The 21036-nt window shown below is 34.6% G+C and overlaps 1 protein-coding gene across 7 annotated transcripts in view; it reads right to left on the minus strand.

Moving 5' to 3' along the window:
* The window catches only part of LOC116843356 (F-actin-monooxygenase Mical), an 874436-nt gene that overhangs the window by 732219 nt on the left and 121181 nt on the right, over positions 1 to 21036 (minus strand). For 6 of the 7 annotated variants that reach the window (XM_032813731.1, XM_032813733.1, XM_032813730.1 and 3 more), the window contains exons 4-5: positions 12377 to 12735; positions 6251 to 6508 (exon numbers count right to left, since the gene is read on the minus strand). In XM_032813731.1, the coding sequence (XP_032669622.1) occupies positions 6251 to 6508; positions 12377 to 12735 (617 nt within the window). Of the gene's footprint in view, positions 1 to 6250; positions 6509 to 8248; positions 8939 to 12376; positions 12736 to 21036 lie in introns of those variants that run through there. The other variant, XM_032813734.1, reaches the window with a different exon arrangement.

The following is a 21036-nucleotide window of genomic DNA, read 5'->3' on the forward strand; positions in this document are numbered from 1 at the left end:
TCACAAAGCAAAAGAAATTGTTGTTTAGGAAAATAATTGTGTATGCTGACTGAATGTTATCGAGAAATGTCGAAATTAATCACAAACTACCTGTTTCGTTAGTAATGACTACTAGAACTGTTTGCATTGCCATCTAACATTTGCGGGCGGAAACTAAGTTAAGGTCCTAATATATACTATCTGGAACGCGCGCTGCCTCTTGAATGCTGCAGGATGAGAGAGAGGTCCCTGTTTCCTCTCTCCTTGTCTGGTTTATAGTATAGTCGAGAGTGGGGAGAATGTCGTGATAGCTCAAGACGCTATGAATCAGATATTGAACTATAACCATACTGAAAGGCTCACTGCCTACACCCTTCACGGTACCAAACGGTCAGAAAGAGATAGTCGAATTGGGACGTGGTTGCCCTCTTTCAAGCGTAAGCCAGTTTGACTAAAAGCATCAGTTCCGAAATGTAAGCGACGAACTGACCGGTACCACTCGTTATTCGATAAGATAAAACTGCTGTCGTCACTAGTATACGTTATCTAAAGAAATCGTGCCATATATTCTCTCTTATATATATTATAAATATATTGTTTCGATGTATGAGAAATGTATATGGAGATTAATGTTTTCAGAGTGGGTTGTATATTGAGTCACGTGGTACCTCGAGTTGGTTAAACAAAGATACACCGTCCTCACTCAACTATTTCTTTCTGACCGCTCGAGAAAAAAGCATGCACTATCCAGTATGATTAGATATCAATGGAACCAGACAAGGACAAAAGAGGAAACAGGGACGTCTCTTTCATCCCACAGCACTCAAGAGACAGCGCGCATTCTAGATAGTATATATTTTAGTGCAGAAAACGAACAAAAGTGGCCGAGAAGCAGCAGCGCCGAAGTCGGTCGAGCGTCGATCTCCATCGAAGGCGAACAACGAGCGTGGAGTCGCACGAGATAATGAAAACCCCGATATATAAATCGCGACCATCATCTAGCGAACAAAATCTTCTCGGGTGACAAGAGAATCAAGAGATCTCGAAACACTCCGACGAGAAGGCTTCATCCTATGAATATCCAGGATTCTGACCTACTGATAATTACGGAAACGCAGTATCGATCTGCTTACCAAAACCGCAGATACACAGCGACTCCACTCAACCTAGTGTGGCGGATACACGACGCTAACAATCCGATCAAGCCGCAAATGCGCGGCTAGTCGTCTTCCAGGAACGTGCGGATACGCGGGTCCCTATCATCACGAATACCGGACGCGAATGCGTGTTCGTAACTATCCATCAAGGAGTGGTGGATTCGCGACTCCTAATTAACGCCCTCGTAGTCTGCAAATTCGCGAACGCGAGGACTCCTTTACCGGACAGCCGTGAATGCGCGACTAAATCGCATTTAAATGTCAACAACGTAGCGTTATAAACCAAATACGCCGTCAACGTCAACAGACCACGTCTCTCACCGCACTGCACCTTCACGTATAATTAAATACCATCGACGCATGTGAACACCGTGTACACATAAACACGGGTAGCAAAAACCAGTGAGCGCCGTGACCATGATAAGCTTGAAAAACAACATCTGACTGTATTGACTTAGCTACAATTAAAGCCATGTATTTGACTTACACAAAAAGGATCGTTGCATTCTTTTCTGGACCTACTACTTCCGAATCCTGGAACAAGCCAGCGAGCATAACCCGTCGAAAACAAGACGTTATATTGCAAATGTCCCCTGTTACCAGGAGATGGACAAAAGGATGATGGAATTCTTCATTCGGATTAGGAAGTCTTTGTCCTAATGCCTTCGACACCAAGTAAGAAAGAGAGATGATTAGATGGAAAATCGTTGCGAAGAAAGTAAACAAGGCATTCCCAGGAGATTAGCCGTCCTGAACAACCTAATTGACAGATGGATAAATGAAAAAGTACAATTCAGGGTCCCTCAACATCAGCCGGCCACTGTATGATTGGAGAGGTGGAAAGATGATCGAAAGTAATGTTTACGCAATTCCCAGATATTACTGAGTTCTGCCGTGACAAAAAAAAGATTAAGTTAGGTAAGGTTTAGTCCCCTTCATAATGAGCCAATTTGTCATGATGAAGAGATTTTTGTCTTATTAATCGGGAGAGTCATGTCAACAGGAACTTTGACTCCTGAATACATCTAACTTAGCTATAACACTTGGAGAAGTCAAACTAAGAGAACGTCTAGAAAAAGGAAAACTTTTAAAACAAATCTACCTATATAAATATGACATTGAAAAAAACAAGGAATATAATGTACTATCCTATACGTATGAGAATTTTTTCAGATTTTTTTAATTAACTTTTTAGAGTACTGCATTTTCTTGAAGTATTAAAAAGTTAATTAAAATACTCTGAAAAAATTCTCAGAACTCTACGAAAAGAAAATAAATAATTTTTGTCTCTTGCTATTTTTCAGTGAAGATGATAGAATTCGAGTAAAAAATTATTGAAACCAATATTCTTGTAAATATTTCTGTAAATATTTATATTAAGAAAATGAAAGTCATATTAAATATATTTTCAAACAAAAGTTGTTTGTTTCTTTATATAGAATAAAGTTCCGTAATAAAAAATATATGTTTCTATTTAAAAAAGCAAAGTTGATTTCGACTTGATGTTGGCGGCGCCACGCAAGGTCAAACCAATGGTATCTTCTTATATCTTCCATCAAACCATATAACTTTTGTCTGAAACATTTTTGCTGAATATGTTTGGCTGAAGAATTATCAGAATGCATCTTTTAAAATGGGACACTCTGTATACTATCGGATATATGTTATCGGACTTTTAAAAGTTAGTGAAGCAATATCAGTATAATCCTAACTATTGCTTTATCGTCATCGAGCGGTGAACCAGCAATATGGGTTATATATATATTGGTTCATAGAAAAAATAGAGTTGCCCAGTCTCACCTTGAGCTTCGACGATATTGTCCGCAGAGATAAAAGAGGTATGGCCCAATGTTCCGAGATTAAGGAATCGCTTAGTGGCAAATTAAAGATAAACATTGCCAAAGTGAGAAAGGTCACTACCGCGCTAATGATCAAAGCGAGCAGAAGTGGCGACTCGATATTTCTACAAATGCGGAACACTAAGATCGTACCAAGAATGAGTAACTAAAGACCAATATTATTCGAGTAAAAAGGTACGCATGCAAAAATAGACGCAAACTGCCTTATTCCATGTAAAATATAGAATTTAAGGACCGAAGTATAGAAGTCTGCAGACTACGTTCTGAAATAAGCGAATTGGGCACAATGACAATCTCTATACGGTGTGGGCCAGACGTCTCTTATGCAAAAGTCATACAAAGAACCTGCAAGCAAATTTCTCCAGTCAATCTAAAGATTGCCGATGGGTCCAAATGAGAAATATGGAGCAGAAGTAGAGACAGGCTTATTGAAATCCAAAGGTTAGAAGGATATTTTAGCAGCGTGAATAAAGGAAGCTTTGCAGCAGTCCGAAATAGGCCGACGGTTACGCAAACGGAAACCCGGATCTAGACTAGGTTCGTCATCTAGAAAAAGAGCGTGTCCAAAATAGCCACAGACGAAAGGTAATCGCTGGATGTGATTCTGATTTCATCCTGTAAAATAAAAACAGCTTGGAAACTATGTGAACAATGTGTCGGATTGAGTCTGCTCTGAAAGTCAAAGACGCAAGCAAAATTTATGTAAAGTGATCCTCTATCAGAGTGGAGATATTGAGGGCAAGAAAATGCTATAGATACCTGCAATTTAAGAATACGCAGATCGCTTATCCTGGGGAACAACATTGGTAGCAGGCATTAAAACTGCGAGAAGATGAAGCATCGGACTCGAAACTATCAGTCCGAGTTCAGGTGTTTTTTCTGCGGTAAAGCAATACGATAGACGGATAAGATTGGAAAGAGGGATCCCTGGTCTGTCAGGCTATAGGGATCGGATAGGAAGAGATCCAAATTACAATGCTTGAGGTACAGTCTAAGGTGGAAGAGACAGTGACTTCCGATCGATGGACATATCCTAAAGTTAGGAGAGTCCTGTTTCACTCCTACAAAAGGAATCCGCTCTATAGGATCCCTTGAAGAAAGAGGTACCAATCCCCGTGAAAGGAGAACGAGGACTCAAACCTAAAAAATAAAACAGTATGGATTCTTACTCGTAGCTGGCATCTGCAAGCCCGAGCCTCTCCTTTTTCTTTTCAAGAAAATCCCGGTGACCTAGTAGGCCACTTCAGATGGTAATGAGCAACCACACGGAACTGAGAGTCACCAAAAGACAAACAGATATTAATGATAGAAAATTATCCAATAAAAATTAGCCAATGAGTGCGCATAATACGGTGGAACTAGCTTTTTTGGCTCGTGTAAAAAGAAGTTTTATTTAAGATGCCTAAAATAATTGGCAATTCTTTAACAACGGCGAGCAGTATATAGTGCTGGATAGTACTATTATACCTCCATTGTCCAGCATTGTACTGTCTGTTGTTGTCAAGAAATTATCAATTGTTTTACGTATCTTAGATAAGATTCTATTTTAGACAAAACTAAAGAGTTCATCCTATAGTATCACATACATTCATTGGCTAATTTTAAATAATTAATATCACAAAACTTCAAGTGGTTGTTTGTAAAATAGTAGAGAAATTTTCGTTCAATTTAACAAATTTTATCTACATACGAAAAAATATACGCATTGCATCAAATATCTACCAGGTGTAGAAGTATGAAACCGGAATTCCCCTATAAATGGTGCCAGCGTTCAGTTTAGTGACCGTAAGACCGCTACTGCCGCGCTATTATATTCTCCTAACAGCTGACGAATATTGTCAACAAACATAACCCCAACTTTCATTCTCTAGTATATTTTTGTATAACCTTAAACATGTCACGTTTCGAGCCTACTAACTATGATTTGCGGACAGCATTGATTTTCTGTTATCATTTAAAGAAAACTGCTGCAGAATCACATCGAATGCTTGTCGAAGCTTACGGTGAATATGCTCTTGGTAAATCTCAGTGTTTCGAGTGGTTTAAAAAATTCAAAAGTGGTGATTTTGACGTGAGGAACGAAGAACTATGAACTATGAACTATGAACTATGAACTGCTGAAACCTGGTCAAACCGTCAATACTAATCGCTACCAACAACAAATGATCGATTTAAATCGAACATTGACTAAAAAACGACCAGAATATGCAAAAAGGCAACACAATGTCATTTTGCTCCATGATAATGCCCCATCACATACAGCAAAACGGGTCAAGGAAACGATCGAGTCGTTCAGTTGGGAATTACTACCGCATGCGGCTTATTCTCCAGACTTGGCTCCGTCCGATTATCACCTGTTCGCATCGCTAGGACACGCTCTCGCTAACCAACGCTTCGATTCGTATGAAAATGTGGAAAAATGGCTAGATAACTGGTTCGCTTCAAAAGATGAAAAGTTTTTTTGGCACGGCATTCATAAACTGCCAGAGAGGTGGGAAAAATGTGTTCAAAACAGTGGAAATTATTTTGAATAAAGTATTATTTATCACTTTCGAACAACAGACGTCTTATTTGTATAAAAAAATTCCGGTTTCATACTTCTACACCTGGTATATGTATAGGCTTATATTTCTATATATATTTTTGCAAATTGTATATGTTTCTGAAATTTTGTATATACGATAACGGCATTTTTATTTTTTGAAAAAATCTCACTAGTATCCTATAGATTTCTTAAATGTAATCTTAAATGTACAAGTTGTCAGAAGAGTAGTGCATTCTAATTACGAAACTTTTATTAATAACTTTTTAATAAACAAGAAATAAGAAAGTTAAATTTTTACATATTGTTCGACATTATGATCTTAATAAAATATGTCAAAGTTTTTAATTTTTTAAAGGATTGACTTTATATGAATTCTGTGAAGACCTTTAATAATTTTTACGATACTACTATTTGTATATATAACAGTATAATTTTTACATGTCATGACTTAGCTTCTTCAAAAATGAATTTATTAAAATCAATAGAAAATAATTTAATTTTAAGACAAGATACATATAGCATCCTGACAATATTTCTCATATGACTAAATTCTTTTTTTATGAAATTTTGTAATAAATGTTTTTTTTGCAATAATATATGTATTTTGATAACGTTTAAATTAAAAAGAGAATATTGGACGTATCTAAGCATACACATTTTACACAAATCCGGAATATATTTTGTGAGTGAACGTAAAGGAAATTATTTACCTCAAGAAGACTGTCGCCTACAAGAATCATGAGTAATCGATAACCATGGCGTTCCAAAACACGACTTGCATTTTCAGCTGCGTACATTGAAGTGAAGTCAAACATGGCTACATCCGGTTGTCCATAATGATTTACTGCAAATTCCATATCTACCATTTGATATTCTGTCGAAAATTCCGCTGCTTCTCGTGCATACAACATCAATGCCTCTCGATCTACATTTTCTTTGGCAAGCAATTTCGCAGTATCAGCGTGATCCTAGAAATCAATAATGTATAAGAGAATTAAAAAAAATTATATACGTGTACACACGAATATTTGATATTATATATGCAAGGTGTTCTATTTCAAATGAAATACACCAACTTCGAAACTAACAAGGGGAGGGTCAAATATTAACTCATGGATTTCATTCAACTTCAGATATGTTTTAGTGCTACCCTACACTAATTCATGGACAAGTGGCACGATGCAATATTCAAGCATTCGCGAGAAATTTGCATCGAAAGTTTCTCATGCGCCTTCTATACCGAATTAACGAACAAGATTAGCAGATAGCAGCGTAGTACAGCGGATAAGGCGTAGGATTAAAACGTTGCCCGTTGCATATTCGAATCGTGATTTTTCCAATTTTTTTTTTAATTTACAACATATTACAATGTGTGAATGCATGTGGAGTAAAAAAATTATTATTTAATAATTATTAAATTTAATGTTAATACTTGAAGTGTAATATTTTATATTCGCATACTTTAACGCCTATAACCATATGAATAGTATTGATTCGCAATACAATTAAAAACTCCAAAATTATTTTTAAATCTGCTGTATTTTTATATATCGGAATTCTCTTCGGAATCCTCTTTGAAAGATGTACAAATTTTTAGATAATAATTATCCAAAAAACATTTGAAGCACAACATCGATTTACATCAAACACATTGAATAAAGCTTACAAATATATAATTTTTCCAAATTTGTTAGAGAGAACCAGACGTCATTTACATTCAAAAAAATATTCCTTTCAGTAATTAATTTGAACTGTACGACACGTTATAAACGGTTGCTCAACTGATAATGGAGTGAACCAAACAACCAAATTTAAAGTAAGAGCTACCTATGTCTCTAGTCCCCTCTACCAGATAGGAAATAACGGTTTCCGCAGATAGCAGATATGCTATAATCGAGTTTTCACCAGCAGAAAAACTTCTATAGCAGTATAAAAGCACTGACTAGTCATGTAATATAATGTAAAAATAAAATTTCTTGCAAAATTTTTTAATTTAAAAGTGATTTTTGTGTCTTTAATTGTATTGCGAATCAGTACTATTTATACGGTTACAGGCGTTAAAGTATGCGAATATAAAATATTACATTTAAAGTGTGAACATTAAATTTAATAATTATTAAATAATAATTTTTTTACTCCACATACGTTTACATATTGCAATTTACTGTAAATTTACTGTAAATTTAGATAAAGAAATTTTGAAAAATCAGGATTTGAACATGCAACGAGCAGCGTTATAATCCTACGCCTTATCCGCTGCATTACACTGTTAACTGCTAACCTCGTTCGCTAATTCGGTATAAAAAACGCAAGAGAAATTTTCGATGCAAATTTCTCGTGAATCTCTCTTAAGTATTGCATCGTGCCATTTGTCCACGAATTAGTATTAATATTAGGGGCATAGTACTAAAATATATCTGAATTTAGCAAAATCCATGAGTACACTACCTACCCCTCCTCTTGTAAATGTTATTGAGAAAAATATTATAGATCCAAATTTAGGGTTTTCAGGGGGACATATGATAATATTATTGGCTTAATCCTATAATGGATGCACTATGTTTTTTCTAAAATCAGTTTGAATTTTTTAAATAAAATTATAATTTTTTTTAGTACAAATCGATTCCTAGAATACTTCTACACATAGTAGAAATAAACTAGAATAAAATAATAAAAAATTAAATTTTCCGTAATATTTTATACTTTACCCTAATATTTCTCAGTATGAAATAAGAATTTCATTGAAAAATTTTACGTAGTTGTTTGTCAGTAATAAAGAGTTTTTTTTTGTTCAATTCGATTCAATCTACATGCACACGAACGTTGTTTAACTTTTCGTTAGACAACTTGTATAATACATAATATACAGTAGCAAAAGTTCTGAAACAGCAAATTATTTCAGGAAATTAGTACCTCAGATATTTATTTAAAAATATTTGAAACAAAAGTGTGGTTAAAAAAATATTAGATGTTGATATTTATTTAACCTTGGAATAGCGTTTGACCTTAAGAAGCGTTATCAAGATCAAAATAAAAATCTTAAATCAAAAAACCCTATTTTTCATAGCATATACTTATAATTGATATTGAGACATTTCCGAAACATAGGTTACAAATCTTTCTTTGATGAAAATTTTCTGAGTTATGAATCTTCAAAGTTTAAGTACCGCAGGTATTGGCTCTATCCAAAATGTACCACGTGGATATAGTCCGATCAAATTTACGCTAATTAAAAACTGGATCAATTAAAGACAAACAAAGATCTAGAAGGCTCAAAGGCTATTAACAATAGTAAGACTTTAGAGTTTTTGCTAAGTATAACTGAAAATCTTTATACGCCATTTTCATAATTATCTCAACAAATTAAAATTAGCATAAAATTGACTCATAGGATTCTAAATCAAATATAACAACTTGAATAACAATTTAACGATGATCAATTCTTTAATTGATTTACCAATGAAGCAACTTTTGAATTAAATTGATCATTTAGTTGACATAATACGAGATATTGGGCTGACGAAAATTCTCACAAGATGAGAAACTATCACACGCAATATCCTCAGAATGTGTCTAGATATAGCTTCCGGAATGGAGCCGTGTCTTGAATCAGCGATATGCCAATATCGCTGATTCAAGACACGGCTCCATTCCGGAAGCTATATCTAGACACATTCTGAGGATATTGCGTGTGATAGTTTCTCATCCTGTGAGAATTTTCGTCAGCCCAATATCTCGTATTATGTCAACTAAATGATCAATTTAATTCAAAAGTTGCTTCATTGGTAAATCAATTAAAGAATTGATCATCGTTAAATTGTTATTCAAGTTGTTATATTTGATTTAGAATCCTATGAGTCAATTTTATGCTAATTTTAATTTGTTGAGATAATTATGAAAATGGCACGGTCTATTTATTTTCTTCTTTCTAGCTTGCGACAATGTTATCGGCAGTGTTTATGCTGGTTGAGCAATATCTCTTCTGGGCGGCGCAAATCTCTTCGCTGTTACACTATTTATTCTATTCTGCGGTACTCTCTTTTCACGTTTGTCTTTAAGAAGCGTACCGCGAAAAATCTATTGGTTGAGATTTCGGCTAACGCGTGTCGTGTGAGATGTGACGGCGACTTGGTAGGGGACTGTATATGCACGATTTCAATCTACATGCACACCGATTGAACGCTCATTTCGTCTATTAGATTATAAGCGGGATGAGTGACTACGAATCTACGGTCGATAGAATTAAGGGGACATTCTACTTTCTCGGTTCAAAAAAATTGATTTTCTTTTTATTGTCTTATTCGCGAAAGCATATATTTTCGAGAATATGCCCTTAAATTTTTAGCGAGAAATTCCCAATATTTGCAAAGTTATAGGTCTGAGAGCCGACCTACCTCTCGCAAGTAGAAGCGCGCCGCTCCCTTCTCTTGGCACACTTCTATTATATCTGGTTCAAACCATCTGCTGTATTAACGGCAGACAAACTTTTGGAACGGTGTTTAGGAAACAACACGCAAAACAACAATGAAAGCTTCAACGCGTGCGTGTGGCATTTAGTTCCTAAACACATTTTCACTGGCAGAAAAATACTGCAAATTGCTGCATATACGTCTGCATGTGTCTTCAATTAAGGCTTTTGCACTCTCTTGAAAATAATGGAAGTCATGCAAGTTACAATTGGATCCGCAGCCGTTCAACTTGCGCACAAGCAGGACGGCCAGAGCATCGCGCAAGCCAACTGTCACAGCACCGACGCCTCTAAGAAAAGCAGAATAGCTTGCATCGAAAAAAGAGCCCTTAAGACCGCAGTCTACCAGGAATGAAGACATTTTGTATGCAGCAGACGTAGCTGATTAGGCGTAATTAGTAGCTTTTATATACAAAAGTTCGATACGAAAAACTTTAAATGCGCTTTTCTCAAAACCACTTTTTATACCTGGCGGACACGATTCCAAAAAAACTATTCAATCAATCGGTCTAAAATTTTAACATATGATTCTACATGCCTGTGGCTATTGCATGAACCACGGACGTGTTAATTAATCAATATTTTCCCATTTTTTCATCATAAAAAGACAATAAAATGCTATTTTCTCATGTCTAATGTTTGAAAGTCCGCCATTTTGAAATTTTTCATGCAAACTCTTTCTTCGTGGTTCATGCAGTAGCGGTTCATATACAAATTAAGATTTCTTTTGTATTTTTTTAATAGATTATTCTGACGATCGCAATCATGTCCGCCAGCAAGCATGCAGTTTTTGGAGGCGCTCCCGCAATCGAGAAAAACTTGTATTAATAAACTTAAAAATATATTTAAAAAAATTTTTTTTGTATAATTTGAGGATATTACAATATAATGTCAAAGTTTCAAATTGCTGCGTTATTATTTTGCCATAAAAAAAAGTTCCTGAAAATCAGAAAAATGTTTCGATGAGAAAGTAGAATGTCCCCTTAAGTTTGCCTCATCGCGAATTCACGGTTCGTCAACAGAAGGCTGGACAGCTGTGTATCCACATCATTCGAATTTATGATGGAGGCGTCCCGTATTTACAACGTCTGAATGGAACAGAAAAATCGGGTCGCTGCGCATTCACGGCAGACAATCAGTCTTAAGCTCGCCGCTTCTAAGCGGAATGGATTAGCTGCGTATGACGGCATTGACGGGAATAATAAAGTTACGTATCCATAGCTTTATCTAAAATGGTGTAACTGCGTATCCACAGCATTTTTTCAGAATACTGCGAATGTACAATGGAAACTTTGATGTCGAGAACGGCTATATCTTTTGGTTAATTATTCGAGACTGCTTGTTATCCGTCATCGCAGATTTATATTAATCGTTCTCGGCAGCGTTACCGTTCAGATTGTCTCGTTTATTGCTCCATCAGCTTCAGCGACTGTCAATGCGTTTTCCGGTTACTCGTCAATTCGGCGCTTTGTTGCATGTTTGCTAGAGTATCGCGTGGGATGAGAAGCGACGTGGGGAGTCGATGTAAGCGCCGATTATTTTTTATGTCGGTATACTATTCGAGTGCAATGTTACAAAAGTAAATGTTTGGGTCGGGATATTTTGTAATTGTATCATATATATATATAAAATAATTTTTTATCGACGGTAATTTGAGAGCAGAAAGTTATTTGAATTTGTTAAGAGACTAAGTAGTATCAGTTATCCAAAACACTGCTAAAAATGTTTTCGAAAATGTTCGGTTTTAAGATGGAGCTCATTTCGATTTAAATGTTGGTCATTTTCTACATGAAACTTTTGTTGGTCGATGGATTGATAGAAAAGGTACGATAGAATGGTCACAGATTTTCTGATCTAAATCCGTTAGAATTTTTCTACTGGAAATATTTAAAAAGTAAGGTCTATAAAACGGAATTTAGAACTATAGACGATTTAAAAGAAAAAAGTAAAACGTTTCAGATTCCATTACGCCAGAATTTAAAAAAAAATGTTTTAAATACATTTTACGGTTGTTCGGGATACTATCAAGCAGCAGAAAACTATCTTATTTGTTGGACACTTAATAAAATAATAAATACATCCACAATCTATATAGGCGATAGATATGGCGTATGTACGCATTACATGTAATGTAAATCCAACCGGACTACCTTTACGTGGTAGTGCTAATACTTGCAGTACTAAAACTTTGAAGACTCATAATTCAGAAAGTTCTTACTGAAAATATGGCTTTCGGGTTAATTTAAAAACTTTTCTGAAAAAGCGAACTGGAATATTCACGAAACGTTAGAAAAACAGATTTATGAAGAAGTATTAACAAGTCATATTAAGTATCTATAAATATAGGTCTATAATTTTATTTTATTACCTGCAAAATAACGCCCTTGTCGATTAAACTATGTTTTTTTGCAGTCATAACGAAGTAATGTGTGTCGTCTTTGTAATAGACAATATTTTCCAAGTCAATACCCGTTTCTTGATACAATTCTTTAAAAAACTTTTGATTAAAAATAAAAGCAACACCACTAATCTCTTCCACACGAGCCTCTGCCTCAGTTCGTTTGTTTATAAAATTTGCTGTAATTGCAATAGCCAGTTTTCCTCGAAATTCCTTTCGTTTAAAACCTTCTAAAGTATTTCTTTTGCCATCAGCTCCAATTAATACGTCGAATTCATATTGAGAGACAGGATGGTCTGTTGGCAAAGTTTTCGCTCTCCAGCCAGTCTCTGGAAAAGTCAACAAGATGAAAGTGATTAATTATATTAAAAACAAATAAATAAAAATTATACTTACAGGAAAGTATCTGTAATAAGATTTGACCATAGATTGAGCGCAATATTCATAATTAGATTTTACTCTTAAAATTATCTTAAGTTTATTTTAAAATAGTACAGGGACTATTTCGACTACAGAATATACCGAAACTTTATTTTTATGCTAATTGCTTAGGAAATTGTCTTCAGGCGAATTAACTTGTGAAATTTTCAAGTCGATTTAATACTAGAAGGGCCGAAATTGAAAAGAAGGATCTTCGGAGTTGAAAAGAAGGACCGTAGGAGTCAATTTGGTTCCGAGCATATTTTTTCGTAAATAGTAAATAGAAAGAAACGAAATGTATAAATAATTATAAAATTTAACGTTCTTACAATAATATTACTAATTAATTAAAAATTAATTAAACTGTTATTGTTACATTATATTAATTTTTTTTTTTCAATTTTTGGTATATTGAGTCGAAATTTATAGAGTCGAAATTTTATTTTAATAAAAAAAATGGTTACGGTTATACGCGATAATACACAAATCTTCTTAATAACTTTCTTATTAATTCTCAAATTAATATCTAAAAATCTATGTAATCATTTGCAAAATAATAGAGGACTTTTTTTCAGTTCAGTTTGACCTAATGTATAAATATATAACGGCAGACGGCGTCACTACAGCTACTGTATCGCGCGTGATCATTCATCGATCTTCTTTAATTAATATCTCGAAATTTATTACAAATATCACAAAACGGTATCGAACTTTTATGTTCACCTCAATCCGTTCTACGTTCCCACAAAAATTGCGGAGAAGAATCTGAAAGAACATCCTGTATACACATCTATATACAGGATTTGTATACTATTATGATCAAAAAGTATCGCGTGCGGGAATGGTTCAATAAAACTCAAAATTTAAACTTATTCATCAAAATTTATTTCGTCCCCTTTAAAGTAATTCCCTTACATTATAATGTACTTATGTCAATATTTTTGTCAATTGACTTAAAACGGTGACCACAAAGCGGAAATTTTAGTCGAGGAAAAAGGAGAAACTCGGTGCTACATCAGATGATTTGCCTTCAGAAAGCATCTCTTCGGCCACTTAAACATATTGTTTTGAGCAAAAATTCAACGTTTTCAGAACAATTCGAGAAGTGATGCGTAGCAAGCTATTTTTTAAAACTGCTTGACAAGATCCAAATGATACTGGAATATATTCAATAATGTCCCTAATTTTTAAACGATTATTGAGTACCAAATCTCTGATTTGAGCGACGTGTTGCTAATCAGCTGAAGTAAATGGTCTACCAGAGTATGGTTTATTTTCGACGCGTTCTCTGCCTTCCTTGAATATCTTGTAGCACTCGAAAACAATTATTTTTGATAGATTATCATTACTAAAAGCTATTGCAACATTTTTAACGTTTTTGTAGCAGCAATTCTGTTGCGAAAACAAAATTTAATGCATGTTCTTTGCTCAATTACACTCGACATTTTGGAAGATTTCTGGAGAAAAATTCTTTGCACACAAAACAAACGTTTATTTGCAAACGAAAACAGATAATGACATACGGATTGCAGCTAGATGTCGATGAAAGTCGTACCAACTTGGGAAAAAACGATAACTTGCACGCGCGCAATTAAATAAATAATTCCCGATACTTTTTGATGACAGTAGTAACATATCTATACAGGGTGTCCCAAAACTGGGACCCGTTAAGGACACCCGTTAAGGGTAGATAAGGGGTATAATTTGGAAAGTTCCTCTTCCATTTTTAGATCCGACAATTAGTTCATGAGATATTAATTAATTAAATCTGTCAGTCCTTTAGCGCCCTGAGTGAGCGCTCAAGGACGTAGAACGCCGTGGGCTCCTCAGGGGCCCTGCTTGTCAGTTTCTCTTCCTTTTTTCCTTTTCTTCCTTTTCTACACATACATCTAAAATCATTCACGGTACTCAACCACCGACAAAAAGCATTCAAGTCACCCACACACTAGAAGGAAGCGTACCAAACCTTCCTCCTCCGGCACATAAAGCGCAATCACTCCACCCACTCGCATTAAACACATTCAAATTATCCATGCACTCACAACCGCACACAAAAACAGCCACACATCACCCTCATTGAAAACTTGCCACCCCCTAGTCCCCGTCAGGCACCCACCCACATACCCACTCACTTACTCATCCATATTTATTCTCCTGTGATATAAAAAAAAGGGAGAAAAACGGACAAGTAGGGCCCTTGAAGAGCCCACGGCGTTTTACGGTCCTGAGCGCTCACTCGGGGCACTAAAGGATTGAACTTAATGGAGTATTGTTGTCTAGATTGTCATTTTCTCGGCTTTCTTTGTGATTTTTTAATAATGGTAAGTACGCTGTTTTGTATCGAGATTTTGCAGATATATTTATTCATCTTAGAAGTGTATATACAATATTTTTTTCATCCAAAAATATTAAAAATTGTGGAAGTTATAATTTTTTATTTAATAACTCTTCTAAAAAAGGTATTCCATTGGCTTCCTCAATTTCAGCCGATCCGCTAATCTGAAACAGAGAGGGAAAAAGTATCTTCATTAAGAATGATATAGTTATAACGGAAACTAGGGAGAAGTCTCGATAAATAAAAAATGGCAACACTTCAAATTTCGAATTACTATTTTTTAGTTTTTTTTGTTTATAAAACAAAAAAATTTTTTTTTGTTTTTTGTTTTAATATTTTAGAAAATATTAAAACTCAATATTTTTTAAAATCTCTAGTTCCAGCGATAAAGGCATGTTTACTGAAGATTCTCTCCAAATTTGAAGTCAATCGGTCAAATAAATCTTGAGAATGGAAAAATCATGGAAGCCAGTTTAAAAAAATAAGGTTTCGAGAAAAATGCGTTTAAAGTTTCTCCTATTAATTTCATAGAAAAGTATATACTTACGGTTAATCTGCCAGTTCAGTTCCATACAATAGTCCTTCTTCTTCTCCAAAAAACACTTGTTCGGTCGCCCTTTCTTCTTTGTGAGCGATTTTCACCTTCTTGGCTAGTTCGGATGACCGACGCTCCGAACGTTATATTTTGTCGTTATCTCTGTTATTGATATATAGTTCCGCCTACTGTTCGATAGTCAATCCCAATGATTAGAACACTCGTAATATACTACAGGATCTTTCATTAAAAATAATAACAGCTAAAAACTTGCGATTTCAACTAGCAGCTTCTGACTGAATATTTTTTGGAGCAAATGTTCAGATTATAGCATTCAACGACTCATTGTTATTTTGCGTTTCCGCTCCTAAGCATCTTCGCAATAGTCCTTCCTCCGACAAATCTTCATATATTGGTTTTATAATTTCAAGCACTTTATCAGAAAGTACTGGTTGTTTGTGCTCAAATTCATCTAATTTGCCCGTAGCTTCCGTTCTGCTCCACTTACACCAACTATCTGCTCCAGAGGGACAATACATATGTTTCGGATTATTGTTGGTTAAATTTTATGATAGAAGGTGGCCCAAACAGCATTTTATATTTTATCAAAGGAATGAAAATTTATACGAATCGCTAACCCATAATATTTTTCAGTTCGTGAATTACTTTATCAGTCAACTTTCCTCTCCCTTTACCACCAATACTCTTATTATTTTTTTTAGCATTACGTAATCGCGTGTCCATTCGTTTTTGTACATGCATTCTTTCTTTTACACTGTTACTATAAGATATTGCCATAAGATTGTGCTTCTAAGATTCCCTTCAACGTTTTGTTATCACCATAGCCGACGTATGTTACGTATTTGGCACCATGTTTTTCTTCTGACGACATAAACATCTCGATGATAGCGTTTATCTCCATCTTGCACTATCACTATGGTTTATACTACACTTTTCTTGATGATTTTAGTATCATTCATTGTATTTATTAACGGCCTCGTCTTTTTTTTATTCCACAAATTACAATTTTGACAAAAACTTAATTTTATCACCGTGTCAATAACTTTATTACATATTTTTCGATGAGATTCGAAACACCGAACAAGGAACTAAAACCCCTTTTTTCAAGTTCCAGATCGTTTGTTGAAACATTTTTTTTACCAAAATTAAGAACATGAGAAATGATGAAAAATCATAAAAGAATATCACTTGAAAACAAAGTTGAAAAAATTAGAGTAGTATGAATGTCGCAAAAAGCCAAATTGGCTACCTCAGTCCTTCTAGTGTTAACTTTTAGGCTGCCAGCATATTTTCATTAAAAAAGTGTTTTTTTCCAAAAAAATGTTTCTATATAAGTAACATACACATGGCACAAAATTTTAAGATTTGTGCAGAGCCACAAAACTCTAGCTTTGACGGCAGGGAACGCACGATCAAATATAAAAAATGTTTATTTTCTCAAAATTTTCTCAAATTTGGGGGTTTTGGTATCGCTGATTCCAATTCTGACTATAGATTTATGAAATTTCGAGTCCTAAGTACTATAATGACAACATAAATAAATATAAACATATAGATTCATGCAAAGTCTTTTTTATTTAGTTTTTAATGTTTAATTTTTGTATTTTTTTTTACATTTTTGCTTATTTTATAATTTTTTACTTTTTTATATTTTTAATTTTTTAATATTTTTTAATATATTTATATTTTTTTAATACATTTTATTATTTTCTTTTTATTTTTACTTTTTTTCCGTGATTATGATAAAATTTCTTTCAGATGATAATTTTCAAAGCAGAGTGTTATGCATAATGGAGCGCAACCACGGGACCTAAGTTACAGTTAAAGGATATGTTTCAGCAACGTAAGTGTGAACAAGCGCAAAACGCGAATATCATCAATTCTGAGTTCATTTTTAGACGCAAAATGAATTCTTTTCACTGAACTGAACTTTAAAGAATTCTTTTTGCATCTGAAAATGAAGAATTGACATACGACTGAATTTATATTAATTCTTTTTAAATTCTCTATACTACCTGGGGATGCACATATCTTAAAGAATTTTAAAATATATTTTATTCCACAGTAAGATTATAAAATATTTGTAGGTAACATTGAAATTGTTATTGCAACATAGACGCGCACATTTTTTTTTGTGAATCTGAATAATTTTATTTTTCTTTTTTACTATTTGACGCAAAGGAGGGATGTCAATAAGGCCGTTTTTTGGCACTCGTCAGAATCATTTCAAACTGTGCTATTTTATTCCTCTTGATGGAACTCATAACCTACTAGAACCGTTTATTGTTCAAGTAATTAGGTGCTGAGAATAAGGCACTCTTAGATCTCAGATTTACATGGGATATCACGCATGATTGCAATATCTGCTTCATTTCACTGTGTTATCAATGAGCCACTATCATCATACTTTCTCAAAAACTACTCGTATATATAGTGCATAAAATATATCAAAGCGGTTATTTTATCTCTTTGTCATCACATTGAAATCGAGCTCCATATCAATCAGTACATTTTATTTTCCCCAAGTATGCAAGTAATAATATTGCTTATAAGAAATTGGACGATGAAACTGTGTTTAAAGTTGATTTAGAGAATTCAGAACATTTAGAAAATATGATAAATACTGCTGAAAATATGATAAATATGATAAATATGAAAAACACTGGAGAGGAGCTATTTTTTAATTCCTGTGCGCTTGTAAAACTTAAGAAGCCGAGAGGTTTTTAATTCTGCCAGTTCTATTTGATCTAATCAGATAGAGCTTTATCTTCCCCTGGTTCGGACCAATCTGAAATATTTTCAGCTGCATTTTCAACATATTATGTGTACTGCTGACATGGTTTTTGCTTTAACTGTTCACAATGTCTCAAATATCCCAGATACCATAGAACTGATGCTAAATGCGCACAATAACCGACCATTCTAGTGCCTACTTTACACTAGCAGTACCATGATGTAATTGGATTGATGCCTTCACTATATTCTATCCACAGGTTATACACCTTTAATGAAGTGTGACGCAATTGTAGTTGAAGACGAATGATGTTTCTCTCTTGCCCGTGGGTGAAAAATTAGTATATGCCATCATCAGCTATGTGCTCCTCTATGTAACAGAGTCGCGGCGATGGCGCGAAGCAGCGTTGATAGGCGGACGCCTGCGAGTATCGTGGCGCCTAGGACACGGCCACCCGCCGTATTCTACCCGTATGGAACACAGAGAAATACGCGATCTCTCACGGAGACTCGCGTAAGAGCGATAGAGATTCTCTAGCAGAGAATCAGCGAAAACAAGCCTAGTGAAGGTTTGTAATAAGAGGTCGGCGGAGGCCGACTAACACGGAGCGTCCGACGGCTTGAGAAAAAACCAATACTTCGGACTTAGCCAATTTAGATTGGAGCATTCCGACTCCGAAAGTATATAAGCGCGACGGCTCTACAAAAAGAATCGGTATAAGATTGATGTATCAAAGGTGAGCGCTATGGCTCAAACTCGCCAAAGAGATGTGTTCAGGCAGACTTTAAGACACAAAAACGCAACAGATAATAGCAAAATAACCAAGCTCTTGTGTTCGCATACAAGATAAACGAACTCTCTCTATGCAAGACAAGCTTGCGATAATCACCGTGCTTAAGTCTGGCGGCAGAGCGCGAGGCTCCGGCATCCACCACTCGGCACCCGAAACCGCGCGAGTTTTATCGCCCAACTTATAAGTACATTATTATACTAATATTATTTATACTAGTATTATTATACTTAATATTATTATACTAATAATTACATTATTGCTTGCATATTTGGTAAAAATAAAATGTACTGATTAATATGAAGCTCGATTTCAATGTGATGGCAAAGAGATAAAATAACCGCTTTGATGTATTTTATGCACTATACATACGAGTAATTTTTGAGAAATTATGGTGATGGTGATTCATAGATAACAGAGTGAAATGAGGCAAACATCGCAATCATGCGTCATATCCTATGTAAATCTGAGACCTAAGAGTGCTTCATTCTCAACACCTAATTATTTGAACAACAAACGGTTCCAGTGGGTTATGAGTTCCATCGAGAGGAATAAAATAGCACAGTTTGAAATGATTCTGATGAGGGCCAAAAATGGGCCTTATTGACACCCCCCCCCCCCCCCCCCTTTCCTGATATCATTAATTTTGTAGTATAAAACTATACTTTGTTATATGAATTATTTAATATAATTTTTCATACGAATTACTTTGTATTATAGTTTTCTTATCCGGATTATTTTTTACTACAATTTTTATACGAAGAGCAAAAACTTGACGCTTTTTTACCTTTTTTTAAAAGGTAAGTTTTTTGGAATATCACCCATTTTTGTACATGAGCTACATTAAACATTGTAATCTTGTGTGTGTGTAAAGTGCATTGATAAAATAATTTTCCTTTTTTATTTTAATAAGGCTATATATTTTTAACATTTATTCATATATTATTATACATATACGAGTACTTTTTTCATTTTATCCTATTATTTAAAATATATAATCAATTCAATGAAGATTGAAATGAAATATACATATCAGTTATTGCAAAAAAGTGTGAATATTAATAAAAATTTTTTTTTGTTAATTACTATACTTGTAGAAAAAGAGTTCCCCATCTCTACCCCCATTATAGTTTTGTTTATTAACATATGAAATGGTCTTCTTTATTGATTCAATTGTACGCAAGAAAATTATATAAATAATCTTAACATTTCTATTATTAATTTTTACTATAGTTTGTAATGCACATTATTTTTTAAAGTCATTTTTTGCATTAAATATGTATGTATCCTTTATTGGTCCCCAGTATGGGGTTACAATATCTATAACAACTTTTCTCCTCGCTACACATACACACCTTCGCATACATACGCACACACCTTACCTTTTCCTTTTAATCTTACATCTAAATCTTACATCTAACTTTATATCTAACTTAACCTAACTTAACCTATAGCGTGGACCTCCGTTTCCTTCTCTCCTCTCTTTCTCACCCACTTACTCAACCCCTTTCTCTCCCATTCTTCTCCATTCCTCCAACCTTTTCATCCACTCCTACCCTCCTCCAACCCACAATACTTACCTCCACTTCACCTTCACATATTCTGCATCTCCTCTTCTCCTCACCTTCCCAATACATACTCTCCCTTATCTCATTCCCCATTCTAAACCTTATCACTCTCCTCCACTTTTCTTCTGCCCACCACTTATCTAAATATTCCGCTATCCCTTCTCTTTTCACAAAATGATACTATTTATTGCTTCTTGACCTCCTAATCTTTTTCCACCCTTCTCCCC

The sequence above is a fragment of the Odontomachus brunneus genome, unplaced genomic scaffold (assembly GCF_010583005.1).
Source record: "Odontomachus brunneus isolate Ranch 3 - 2012 unplaced genomic scaffold, Obru_v1 Obru_scaffold_032, whole genome shotgun sequence".
In the NCBI taxonomy this organism is placed as follows: Eukaryota; Metazoa; Arthropoda; class Insecta; order Hymenoptera; family Formicidae; genus Odontomachus; species Odontomachus brunneus.